Source organism: Furipterus horrens, unplaced genomic scaffold (assembly GCF_987537825.1).
Source record: "Furipterus horrens unplaced genomic scaffold, mFurHor1.1.pri manual_scaffold_11, whole genome shotgun sequence".
In the NCBI taxonomy this organism is placed as follows: Eukaryota; Metazoa; Chordata; class Mammalia; order Chiroptera; family Furipteridae; genus Furipterus; species Furipterus horrens.
The window spans coordinates 60,740,654-60,753,899 of NW_028327181.1; the positions used below are offsets into that span (position 1 = coordinate 60,740,654).

The 13,246-nt window shown below is 40.4% G+C and overlaps 2 protein-coding genes across 2 annotated transcripts in view; one reads left to right on the top strand and one right to left on the bottom strand.

Moving 5' to 3' along the window:
- The window catches only part of EFCAB5 (EF-hand calcium binding domain 5), an 81,089-nt gene extending 71,853 nt beyond the window's left edge, over positions 1–9,236 (bottom strand). The window contains exons 1-3 of the mRNA XM_090290638.1: positions 9,170–9,236; positions 694–743; positions 232–294 (exon numbers count right to left, since the gene is read on the bottom strand). Of these exons, the coding sequence (XP_090146764.1) occupies positions 232–294; positions 694–735 (105 nt within the window). The 5' untranslated portion in view covers positions 736–743; positions 9,170–9,236. The remainder of the gene's footprint in view (positions 1–231; positions 295–693; positions 744–9,169) is intronic.
- SSH2 (slingshot protein phosphatase 2) overlaps positions 8,899–13,246 on the top strand; it is a 217,421-nt gene continuing 213,073 nt past the window's right edge. The window contains exon 1 of the mRNA XM_090290635.1: positions 8,899–9,200. Within this exon, the coding sequence (XP_090146761.1) occupies positions 9,138–9,200 (63 nt within the window). The 5' untranslated portion in view covers positions 8,899–9,137. The remainder of the gene's footprint in view (positions 9,201–13,246) is intronic.

Genomic DNA, 13,246 nt, shown 5'->3' on the forward strand with positions numbered 1-13,246 from the left:
CAAACTTATTTAAAAAAGAAAGCAATCATTATTTATATATAATTCATAATAGCTCTTAAGAAATATTTATCTCTAGAAGCTTGCTACAACTGATTCAAATGAGTCAGCTTAATTTTTCCATTTGCCATTTTATCTGTTTGAATAGCCACATCTTTTCCTTCTTTCAAAAGAAAATTAATTTGTCCACTTTACTCTCCAGCATTAACATCTGATTTTTCATGAAAACTCTACCTCAATACACTCATTCACTTCAGTTGCTTCCTGTTTCCCTTCTTTGTCTTCTTCTCCATTTTCCTAAAATAGAAACAGTGGTAGTAAGTGGTACCCAGAAGGAACCAGAAATTAACAAACATCTTACACTCTAGCATATCAAGCTTTTTATGTTAACATTTTCACATAATGAGTAAACATCATACCAAATAAAATCACACCAAGTACTTGTATTAACAAATTCAAACAGCAGCAGGCTTATTAACTCATAAGGAATGTCAACCAACTAGAAACAGGCCACTGCTTCTTAGTTGACACCCTTTCTTTTGCAGCATTTTTTGTCAAAACCTGATGCAGAATACTGCAACTAAAAAGAGAAATAATTAAATGATAGAATATGATATTTCATCTCAGTTTTCCCGAGAAAGTTGAATCTCAAATCCTCTCATGGTTAAATGGTTAGGAACCTATCAAGCCAGGTACCTGAGCATGTTTGGGTTCCTCTTGAGATGCTGACTCACTCATCTGGATCACTAAAAATATCACCAAATGGTAGGGGAAAGTATTACCAAATCATTATTAATAACAAAAAGAGAGAAAGAAAATACTGATAAACAACAAAAAGTACTCTGAAAGATCAAAAATCCTCCCCAACCTCCACCACATCCCACTGTTCTATTGAATGGTAATAAGTTCTCAACTGCTAAATTTTTCAAACTGTACTACTGTTATTACTGTTATTGCTGTTATTACTGACCAAAGCTAGATTAATGCTTGACTAGTGCTCAGAGAGACAGGAAACTCACTCCAGTAATCATCACCATTATCATTAAAAAGCAAACAAACAAAGAAAAAAATAACCCAGCAATAGTAATGTAATTGAATTTTTTAAAACATTATTAGCATCCTCATTAATTTTTGAAATAACAGTCAAGATTAGGTGAAGTGAAATTTTGATAGCTACCTAATTCATGTGAGAAAGGCTGCCAAACATTAGAATTATAATCTCACTAAAAAGTATTTTTTTTTTTGAAGGAACATTCTGATAGAAATGTGATTTATTTGGTTTATTTATTCCTATTATGGAATTAAAATGGATAATTACCAGGTCCCCTCTTCACTGCAAATGACTATAGATTCAGTCATAGATTATTAAAATCACCTCTGTGCCAAAACTCATTTGAAAGTTTGTGTAGCCCTGGCCTGAAAGTTCATTTGGTTGTAGCATCATCCCCCTACACCAAAAGGCTGCAGGTTTGATTCCCAGTCAGGGCACATAGTGAGGTTACAGGTTTGACCCCTGGTCTGGGCACATGTAGGAGGCAACCAATCAATGTTTCTCACATCTATGTTTCTCTCTCTCTCTCTATTTCTCCCCTCCTCTCTACAAAATGAATGAACATATCCTTGGGCGAGGATTAAAAAAAAAGAATTTGTGTGTATTTAGGATAGGTGCTATATAAAACATAAATTTTATTCATGGCCTCTGCCTCTGGGGGGTTATAATCTAGGGACTCTTCAATCTGAAATGATATGTTTATAATATGCTAGAGTATACACTTTTTTATCAACATATGTTCAAGTTGAATAAACCAAAAGTACTGCCTTTGGAGACAACAGATTACAGTACTTAAAAATTGCTGCCTCAAAGTCTTTTTGAAGCAGTTTATAAATAAAGAATATAAACTAGATTTCTTTGATAGGTCCCAATTGTACATTCTCATAGACTGCTTTCTTTGCTTATGGTGTCCATCTCCTGAAATTGCTAAGAAGCATCCTTCCATTTCTTTAAAAATCTGTTCTGTTTGGATGTACCTAGATAAATTAAACTTAAACCTTTATTGGGTACCTTCTATATGCAGGTACACACTGGGGTTAAAAATATGAATAAGACCTGCCTTTGAAAAGTTCCCTCTTTAGTGAGGTAAAAAGGAATAGAGATGCAATTCAATATACAAAGTACAAAAGTGGAGGTACCTACAAAATGTTAAGGAACACAGAGGAATAAGTAATATATTTTTCCAGAGAAATCAGGGAAGTTTTCACAGAAAAATAGATTTTCAAGCTGGATTCAAGGGAGTAGTAAGAACTTTTTGTGTAAACTAGTTGAAAAGATTGCTTGAGACAGAAAGAACAACACACACAAGAGGATGAAAGTTCAAAAATTGTTTGAAGCATCATGTAGCAGAGCATAGTTATATAAAAAGAAAGCAGCAGAAAATGAGGCTAAAAAGTGTCAACCAATGGTAGTTGGTGCCAATTGAATGTCAACAGGAAGCCCTTATTTGGGGTATAGTGAAGAAGGAAATTTTATTCAATGCAAAATAGCTCAATTGTGATAAACTACAGCTGTGAAAACAGCATGGCTGAAAAACAGCTCAATAGTGTCATAGCTCAGTTATGAAGCAGCAAAGCTGTGAAATAGTATGACTGTGAAGGCCCTGGGGCAAGGTGGCCCTAAGGTGAGGTCGCCTTTTCCGCTAGGCAGTTCTACTCTATTCTGGTCAGCTCCATCTGCTCTGGTCCACTCTGCTCTGCCACCAGTCTGCTCTGCTCTGCTCCAACAAGACATCTTCCATGTTTCAGCTCCAGACAGAGAAACAGCCTTCAGTGGAAAGGGAAGGAAGGGCTCCTGGAGCCAGAGGGGAGTTGACTTAGGTAGATAGAAAGTTCCTGGTTGGTCTGTCTATATGCAAATGAGGACTCCAAATCTTCCCAGTTTGATTGGTCTAAAAAGCAGTGTCAGAATGGAGCTGCTCTGAATTGTTGGTGAAGATGTTGATGGGGCTATAGCTGCACAGCTCCAATTGAATGGGGAAGCCTCAGCCCTACTGGTTGAAACAGGATTCCAGGAAATCCTCTATATGGGCTGGCTCAGATGGCAGAAACACTGCAGGATGACAGTTCAGTGCAGGAGGCAGGTAGCTTAGTGCATGCTTCTCCCTGAAGTGCTGTTTGCATGAGAGGTCCTTGTTTAAAAATGGCTGCTAGGCTCTTTTTTTTTCTTTCTTTCTTTTTTTTTAAGCCCAGTTAAGCCACCAGGAACCCATCTTAAGGTATCTTCTTTCTTAGGGTCCACAAAAAGTAACTTTTTAATCTGTGAAAAGTTATTCATGCTAAATCAAGGAGTTTGGACTTAATTCTTCTCTCTGTGCTCTTTAAGCATCGTACAGATGTGACCAAATTGGTGTTTTTGAAAAGTTAGTTCCACCAGCAAAGACTGGAAGTGTGAAGGACTGGGGGCAGGGAAAGAGAATAAAGGTAAATTTTGCACCTTAAATGTTGCACCTGAAGTGAATGCCTCATTGCCCCTCACTCTAATCTAGGCTCTGCCAGACATTGTCAGTACCCTAACCATATCCCTTCAGCTTCACCTTTATAGTACATGCAGATGGCTTCTGATTGCAAGCACCCGCAATTCTGTCAGGGCTTGCTGCCAGACCAAAGGTGGGACAGGCCAGAAGAGCTTGGAAATTAATATCTGATAGGAGAAGCTCTCAGCCACTGATGAATAGGAAGTTGCATATAGTCCCACAGGTGAAGCATTTCTGAGATAGGTTCTAAACTGTCTTCCAGAGTTCCCCAATGGGATTGAACCTCAGTGGCCCACAGTGAAACCTACCCAATAATGTATTTCATACTTGCCTAATAATGCAGGCTTGCTTCATTTCCTATATTACTTTCCTTCTCTCTTACCATTGTTTCCTGGAACCACCTCCCAAAGGAACATACACTCAACATCTTGGATCAAGGTTTGTTCTGAGCGAACTCAAGCAAAACAACTACAGTTATCGGGATTGGGGCATAATTGGATCTAAGGAGTGAAAGAGAAGGTTAGTTAAGCTCACCAAGTGTTTTTTTTTTTAATAGTTGGAAGGTTAAATGGGTGGTAATGCCATTTAGTGAAATAAGGAAAGGAAAAAATAACACATTTGAAGGATGATACATGTTTGTTTTGGAGGTATTACATTTAAGCAACCTGTTTGATAGCCTGATAGAATTTTCCAGTAAGAATCTGAATGCCACTGAAATATATTATGATGCATTTGCAGGAACTTATACAGAATCAAATCCACTGGAATATGATGAAAACACTGTCCAGTCTGAACAACATTAATTAATTTGCATTCTGCACACCTTATATTCCCACCCATGAGATTATAGTCATTCCACTTAGGTCGTTGGCTGTGAGCTAGCTTTTGTGAATCTAGTTAAATACTCTCCACACACACTCCTATTTGATTTTTAAATCGGTGAATTGCAGCATTTGGCATCTTGGTTGTCAAAACTGTCAATCACATATGAAAGAGTAGCCAATTCCTTGAGGAAGGAGTTTCCCAGTCTAAAAAAGAAATCATACATAATTCTGATTACCCAGAATAACAAAAGATACGTCATTTATTTGGATTTCTTACAAGCCTTGCGAGGGCCTGAGTGGGTCTATCGAACCACTATGTGATGATCTCATCAATTCCTAGATATATAATTAAAATAGATATGGCAGAAGTCCCATATGGGCTCTCTGATACTGGAATAAGATACTGGAATATAGTATGAAGGGCCAAGTTGAAACCCTTAGAAATCCCACTTTCCCACATACACACATACCAGTATAGTAAACAAAAATTTTTGCTTGGGAGAGCAGAATGGGGAATTACAGATTAGTGACACCCGTGAAAATTTGAAAGAAGCAGGGGTGATGAAACCTATCTCATGCCAACTTCACTTACCTGTTTGGCCTGTGAAGGTGATGGATCTTGGAAAATGATTGTAAATCATTGTAAATTTAATCAAGTTACAGCTGCTCTTCCAGATGTAGTATCTTTACTGGAGCAAATCAATATAGCCCCTTCCACTTGATGTGCAGCTGTTGACCTAGCAAATGCTTACTTCTCCATACAAATTGACAAGGAACACCAGAAGCAATTTGCTTTTACTTGGTGGGACCAACAGTATAACTTCACTGTCTTGCCCCAGTTTTTCTGCTCTGTGCCCAATTCTCCTGCTCTGTGCCATAATACAGTCCACGGAGATACCTAACATCTCAACCTTCCAATCAGCATTGAGTTGGTCCATTACATTGATGACATTACACGGATTGGATCAGGGGAGCAAGAAGCAGCAAATGGGGATAAAAGAGCTAACACAGTCAAATATAATTCATATTTATAATTTTGAATTGTGAATTTTTAAAAAATGTATTACTTGTATAAAATAAGTTCTCACCAATAATGACTACTAAGTGATCATTGTTAAACTGTCTTTTTGAGGAATTATATCCAGTGATTTTAATCATAAAACCCTATATAAAAGTTATGTTTATAGACACAATCTCAGGTTTTTCATTGAATTTTTGAGAACACTTTATTTGGAAGCGTATATAAATTCAATATTTATTATCATCTTTAATATGCTTATCTTATTTTTCTCATTGTTATTGTACATAAAGAAAACAATTTTTTCACCCAGCTCATACAGTGGTCTTCAAATCCCCTTTCATTTATCCTTGTGTGCTATACAAATATCATCATTTCTATGGATGTCATGATATGTAAAAAGGTTGAGAAGCACTACTTTAAACTTTAGGTCAGGATTCTTAATCTGGACCCCTTGATAGAGTTTAGTGAGTATATGAAACATGCATGTGTGTCTTTCTGGAGAGATGGTTAATAGTTTTCATCAGATTCTCAAGGCTTAAGAGCCAACTGATCTCAGAAATTTCAGAGTTTCCTTTCTAATTTCCACCCACCAAAGAAGTGATGATATAAATTAGGGGTTAATTGAACTCCAAGGGCATAAATAAGCCTCCATTATCACAGGTGGGAAGAATAAAAGTGCTATAAATGAAACTAGGAGGACTTTTATCTCTTTGGCTCCCTCTTGTGAGAATCTGCTCTTGGTCTCTCTCATCTCAAATTCAAATAGCATAGTAAGAGGATTCCAGGATTTTCTCTCTATTTAAAGTAGATACCTCCTCATTAGGTCACCAGAAGACCAAGTAGGAACCAGGGTGGAGCCCAGAGAACTTTACGTATAAATGGGGCAGAGAGCATAGATTTCAAATACTCACATGTGATCCAGCTCAGTTCACAAAGCAGCTATACTGGGATCTGCAGCCAAAGCTTGAAAGCCAATATCATAAAACCTACATTTTCCCAGACCATCTCCTCTGTTTCTAAAATACTTCATGCATATCTAGACTTCTCCTACATATGTATCTCCCTTGGGGCCTAGCAGTGGTGGCTAAAGCCACAGCACCACTAAACCATAGTGTCATTATTTGATGTGGTTTTCCCTGCTAACATGCTATGAACATGTTATGAGAGGTAAATAGACTCTTATTTTGTTCTTAAGCGTCTAGCATATAAGAAACATTCAATATTTTCTCATTTAAGGATGAATAAATTAATGAACATGCACCAATAATTTCTAAAGCTTAGTTTCTTTAAAAACTCATATACCAGGAAGAGATATTTCCCCTGTAAATTAATAAACTTCCTGATACAAAATTAATGTGAATTTGGTACCTTATAATCCCAATTTTGACCAGGATTTTATCACCTCAGATATGCTGACTAAAGATATTCTATGTCTACCTATAGATGAGACTATCTTAACCACTAATCTACTTCTCCTACTATTAAGAAAAAACATGAATCATGTCTTTATAGTTCTTTTTGCTCCCTTTATGCTTGATGCTATTTTTGACATATAGGGTATGTTCAGCAAAAGCTAACTGAACTTAGATCAAACTTTAGAGACTAATAATCTTCATTACATACATGGCTTTGCAGTTTATACTGCATTTTTCCATACATTATCTCATATGATGACAAGAATCCTGTGAGTTAGAGCTTCACTGTAGAAATGAAGAAACTAAACTCAAGATGTTTAAACCATTTGCTTAAGGTTTTAGAGCTAGAACTAGAAGCCAAGTCCTCTGACTCCAATGATAGTGCTCTTTTCCACTGCAAGATTAATGGAATTGTCTCTCATTTTCCAAAAGAATTTCTTAAGATTATATTGCTACACAAAAGTCAATAATGAGTGTTGTTGTCCCAGAGTCAGTAAGAAGGTCAACATACAAGTACATTTGTTAAGACCTACTGATTTGAATAATACTTTTTCTAGAATGACACTTTGGTTTAAAAAGCACACGCGTTTCATTTATTTGAGTTCATTCAGCTTTCAGCTATGTATATTTCTTGGCTATGCATTTGGCTTCCTGTCAAAGTTCTTTCTTTTGAACTTTGTCTACTCTTTTCCTGTTTACCAGGTAGCTCTGGGAAAAACACAGTGCAAGATGGTTTAATCTGTGAACCATACATCTTTAATTATGTTTGGCAGAAACTCTTCACCACCACCAGGGGGCAAAAGCCTACCAGCTGGCTTCTTTGTAATACATTTCTATGGCACGTAGGGGGATACAGTACAGGGACCCTCAGTGTCTGGTTCTTGATGAAACGTCCCTGTTAGTTATTTCAGCCACAGGGTCCCCAGGGAGAGAACAAAGGGTCAGCACAGAGGGCTCTAGTGGCACTTAACCATACAGAAGCCAAAAAGAGCTCATCAGCCCTGTCAGTTTAAAAGAAGCAATGAGATCCAAGACAGTTTGAGTGAAAAACAGGAGAAGGTGGGCTTTAATAACTGCAAACTCCTAAGTGTGTTTTCTACAGCTTTGATATGTATGGTGGTATTTACCAGCGCCTCCATTCAAATTGAGAAACAGCTCTGTCAATTCTTCCTCTGTGTAAATAATCAATGGTATTTGTATAGTGCGATTTTTTTCCCCTTTTTAATTCTGATTTCTCATTTTCTCCTTAGTTTGTGTTCTGCTGACGGTTCATCTTTTAGAAACTGATTACTTGAAAATATTTAATTTATATTTCACATGTGTCTGTGAAATCCAGAGGCCAGGAGAAGAAACCTCAAGAAGCAAATCCTGTTTAAGAGAATTTCTTCCCAGCAAGAAGCAAGTGGGAAATAATTAGCAGGTAGGACCCTTGTAACTCTGAGCCCAGCTTTCTAGGCCGCCTAGGCTCACTCCGCCCTTCTTCACCTCAGGAATAAATGAACGAGTCCTTACACAGGGGCCAGGGTAATAGAGGGAACATGAGAGTACCCGGAAGCGTCCCTGAGTATAGAATTTAAAATCTCTCTTCAGAAAGTCTCGTCATAGAAACTACGAGGCCGAAGGGTGGGAAAGCTGAGAAAAAGCCCGAGAGCCGTATCAAAGGGGAATAAACTCGCGTCCTAGTCGTGCCATAAGCGTTTCTGGCTGAGTAAGTCCCATCCACACTCAGAGCCAACTGAATCCCCGCGGAGCCCTTTCCCACCAGAAAACGTGTTTGCGTCAGGTTTTCTCCTTAGTTTCTTTTCACTAAAGTTGGTTAAGCTATGCGCCCATCTCATAAAATGGTTATCAATTAAGAGTTGGGCCTCCAGCGGCCCCAGCCTCGGGGCCCCTCACCCCACCCCACGCCACCCCACACCACCCCACTCCACAGCCACCCGCGGGCAAACAGCTCGATTCCAGTGCGAAAGAGGAAACCCGGGAGGGGGCGGCGGCCCGAAGCGCAAATTCCCGGCCGGTTTCCGGCAACTCAGGGGTTACCGCGAGGCAGAGACGCGCGCCGAGGAGAGAGGCGGTTGCTGACAGGTGGCGCCTGCGCACTGGGAACGCTCATTGTGCCCCGCAGCTGCCGAACCACCCTTCAGTCCGCCCGCCAGCCGCCCGTTCTGTGCGTCAGTCTGCGAGAGTCCGAGGGTGGGTGCGGAGCCTGCGGCCGTTCTCGCGGCCTCCTCCTCATCCTCCCCGCTCCCCTCACCCCCACCCACACTCCCTTTCCCATTTCGGCTCCGTCACCCTCCCGTCCCCCACACTCAGGACGAGAATGCCCTGCCCGGAACAACCCAGCAGCGCCTAGATGGCTTTGGTCACCGTCCAGCGATCGCCTACCCCCAGCACCACCTCCAGCCCCTGCGCTTCGGTGAGTCCCTCCCGGCGGCCGCTCAGCTTGCTTCTGTCACTGCGGCTCCGCTTTGCCTCAGCGGGTCCCGCCGAGCGCCACTGCGCACGCGCCGCGCCGCTTCCCAGGCCTTGGCACTCGGCTGCCGCGAACCCCCCACACCCCCTCATCTTAAAGACGAGCTGCGGGAACTAGGGGACGTTGATTTTTACCCGCATCGCTCTGGGCACCTAGCTCTCACAGTCCTCGCCCGAACCCCCTGTGGCATGCTTTCCTATGGCTTGAGCACTTCCTTTCGGGAATGAGTCATTCTGGCTTTTCACCCTCCCCCTTCCTTTTCTCTCTGTTGCTCTGCTGCAGGGAGAGGACCATGGGACTCCTCCGTTGCCCCTAACACCCACCCACGTCCCCTTACCCACACCCATTTCATGGACCGGTTGAGTACTCGCACACTGCACACCCTTTTTCTGGCTCGCGTTCTCTCTCGCTCGCTAGCTCGCTCGCTCTCCTTCCTCCAGTCACTTGCTGTCTTTCTTGTGCTCCTTACTGTTCGGGCTTCATTGGTCTGCCGAACGGTAGTTACTCCTTCGTTTCTCCCTCTTCCCCTCTCCCGAAGGGTGCCTGTGGTCTCTGCTTCTTGGTCCTCTTACCTTTCCTCTACCAGATCCCAAAGCATCGGGTGCTGCATGATGACCAATGCCAATTCACATCTTACAGACATTTATGCCTTGCACTTACTGCCCATGATTATTCTTGTTCTTGGGTCTTGTTTGTATGGCTCGTTAGTTCAGGTGCCTATGTCAGTGAAGCATGCTTCCAGCAGGAAAATACCCAGTAACCAGTCTTTTCCTGCTGGGCCCTTCTTTCCTCACCCTACCCCCACACCTGTACACTCTATTCTTTTAGGCTTTATTTTTGAAAATAATTATTTTTAAAAGTAAAATATTGCACCAGAGGGGCTAAAATGGGATCTTAAAAAAAAAAAAAATCCGGATGTTTTACGGGAAAATAGACCGAATGAAAATATGGGCAATTGGAAAAACCATATTGAACTTCCTACAGAACTGTAATTTTTAAAACTGTGTTGGTGGATTTAGTAGTTTCACGTTGCAAAAAGGTATTCAATAAACATTGTGCCACCATCCACTGTAACAAATTGGGTTACTTTTTATATGTTATCTGGCTTGTAATTTCAACATAGTTTCCTGAATTTCAAAATTTTGTTGTGTACAGTGGTGGGTGGTTTCTTTTTCTATTTTTTTCTCCTGAGCTTTCTTTTGCATTTCGTGTGACCAAATTGACAAATATATGCTAATTCTAGAAGTGATTATATTTCAGAGGTTAATTTACCTAATGTTGTTCTAGGGAGCAGAACTAGGATCCTTGAGTAGAAGTTCAGGGAGGCAGATTTTTCAATGATTGTAAGGAAGACTTTTATAACAGTGGAGTGAACTGCCTTGCCCGTTGCTCAAAGTATTCAAGCAAAGGCTGGAGGCCTTTTGCCTTGGATGTGATAGACAGTATTCCTGTAATGGGGGACTTCTAAGGCTTTTTCCAACTCTCAAGATTCTGTGATTTGAGAATGATTGCCCTTCAAAGCTGGAAAACATTTTAAGGTACTCTGAAGACAAGTATCATAGGGACAGAAATTTAATATACAATACTTTATTCTTATGTGGTACTTTATGCTAGTTTTTGGAAAGTCACTAACATACCATCAGATTATCTTAATTCACTCCATTAGTAAACTCTTTGAGGATAGTGGTTACCAGGATTGATTCTGTTTGAAAGCAACAGAAGGTTAGTGGAGTCATGCAAATAAACTAGCAGCCAGTATTATAGTGACATAATTTTCCCTGGGCATTGTTGAAAACATTTATGCTATAATAATATACAAGAATATCAACTTACCATACTAATGTTCTTGAGGTGAATGATTAGTATACAGTAAAACCATATCTACTTCTTATGATTTAATTAGCTAAACTTGGTTATTTTAGTCTTGAGGTATGTTAGTAGTCACTTCTGACATAAGTAATTAAATTAGTCATGTGGTAAGCTCAGTTGTTGAGCTGAATGACTGATATTTCTGTATCTACTTGCTATACTAGCCTGGTTATTTATGTTGTTTATATGTGGCCCAGGGTGCAAAGCAATGCTGGGACTGGTCTGTGTATGAGTCTGTGTGAAACAATCAACATTGATATGACTGATGAGTCAGTTACCTTTCCCTTTAAATTGTCTTCCTGTTTCGCTTCATCCAGAGCTGTGTTCAGCTGAGTTGTCTCTTGGTCCTCGTGCTCCTGCCTGCATTCCAGGATGCTGTCTGACTTGCATACATTTGCTGTTGCATCTTTTGTTGCATGAATAGGTTGAGTTATTTGTTTTTTTAAAAAAAAAAAAGAGCAAAAAGAATGTAGAGAACCATGAATGGAGAGATTTAATTTTGTAAGGCTGGAAATGTAGATTTTTATTATATTAAGCATTTTATTATAATTTTCACTATAGGAATTATAGCATTTTAATACTGTCAGTTTTTCGTTATTATTTTATTAGGGATTTAAAAATCTATTGATTATCTACTGGGAATGGTTGACTATTATAGATACTAAAATGTATAAGATATATATACTCTATCAGGGTCAAGAGGGAGGGAAGAGGAGGGGATGGGAGGAAGGAAAAACAGGAGAGAGTGTAGACAAGAAGAGTGAAGGGAATAATATTGTATATACATGAACATTCAGTTTGTAATAGCCATAAGTATTGTCTGAATTCAGATTAAAATAACTTCACTAATGGCAAAAGTAATATCAATCTCTAAACCTCTTAGGTTTTTCTCTATGCCAGGCATCATGCTAAGTGCTTTACATGTATTGACTCATTTACTCCTCACAATATGCCCAAGAGAAATTGCTATTATCTCCATCTTACAGATGCAAGAAACTGAGGCAAAGAACTATTAAGGATTGTGCCCAAGACACTCAGTTGTTGAAGCTGTAATTCAAACCCAGATGTGTCTAACTTTAAATTCTACCGTCTTTTTTTTTTCTGTGTGTGTGGTAAACAAAAGAAGTATACAAAGTAGGTGGTTCTTGAACTAGCCTTGAAGGATGGGCTGAATTTCTGTAGGTTGAGAGGGCAGCTGGGAAGTAGTGTTCTAGGTGTAGAGAAGCTGTATACACAAAGTCTTACAGGCAGAAAAGTGCAAGGCATATCTGAAGGACTTTAATAGACCAGTTTGAGGAAGGATTTGTTTGGAAAGAGTAGTAAAAGATAGGGGTCGGGGTAAGGAGGCAGCTAAAGCTGCATAGGGTCTTTTGAGTTTAGGAGTTTGAACTTGATAGAGAAGGTAATGCGAAGTCCTCAGAGGTTTTTGAGCAGATATGATCACTGTGGTGTTTTAAGAAAATTAATCTAGCAGCTGTGGGCCAGAGGGATTTGAGAGAGGGAGAGGCCATGAGTGGAGCCAGTTAGAAGCTGTTACAGTAGCCCAGGTGTGAGAGATAGTAAAGGCCTGAACTGGGAATGTGAAATGGTAATGAAAGAAAGGGGCAGAGTGAGGGGTTGTGGAGAAGACACAAAGGACCCATGGACTGATTGGGTATACAGAGGAGTCAGAGATGCCAGCTCTAGGAATATATTGTTATTCCTAGATAATAGATGTTTCCTAGTTAATTGGCAATTTAAAAATGATCTCTTTCCCTCTATTCTTTCTGGTATGAATTTTCAGAATGGGTGTCGTGTCGGCAGCCGTCAGTCTCGAGAGACGATGGTGTAGCTTCTTAAGAGTCTATCTGCACCGCCCAGAATGGCTGTGCAGTCCGACTCGGGAGTGACACGGTATCTGTCTCCTCCCGTGTTGAATCGACATCTTGCGATGACGCTGGAGTGTCCTCTCCAGTGAAGCTGAAGCTGAAGCTACAGAGCCTGGGCAGGGTGATATGGAGGGTCTGCTGTTGCCCATGCAGCAGACCCCCCCTCTCTTCGCAGCTGAAGGGTCCAAGGGAAAGACGGAGTCAATACAGCTTGGCTTCAGGTGCGCCGCAGGAGTTGCTGGTGTTGACTAC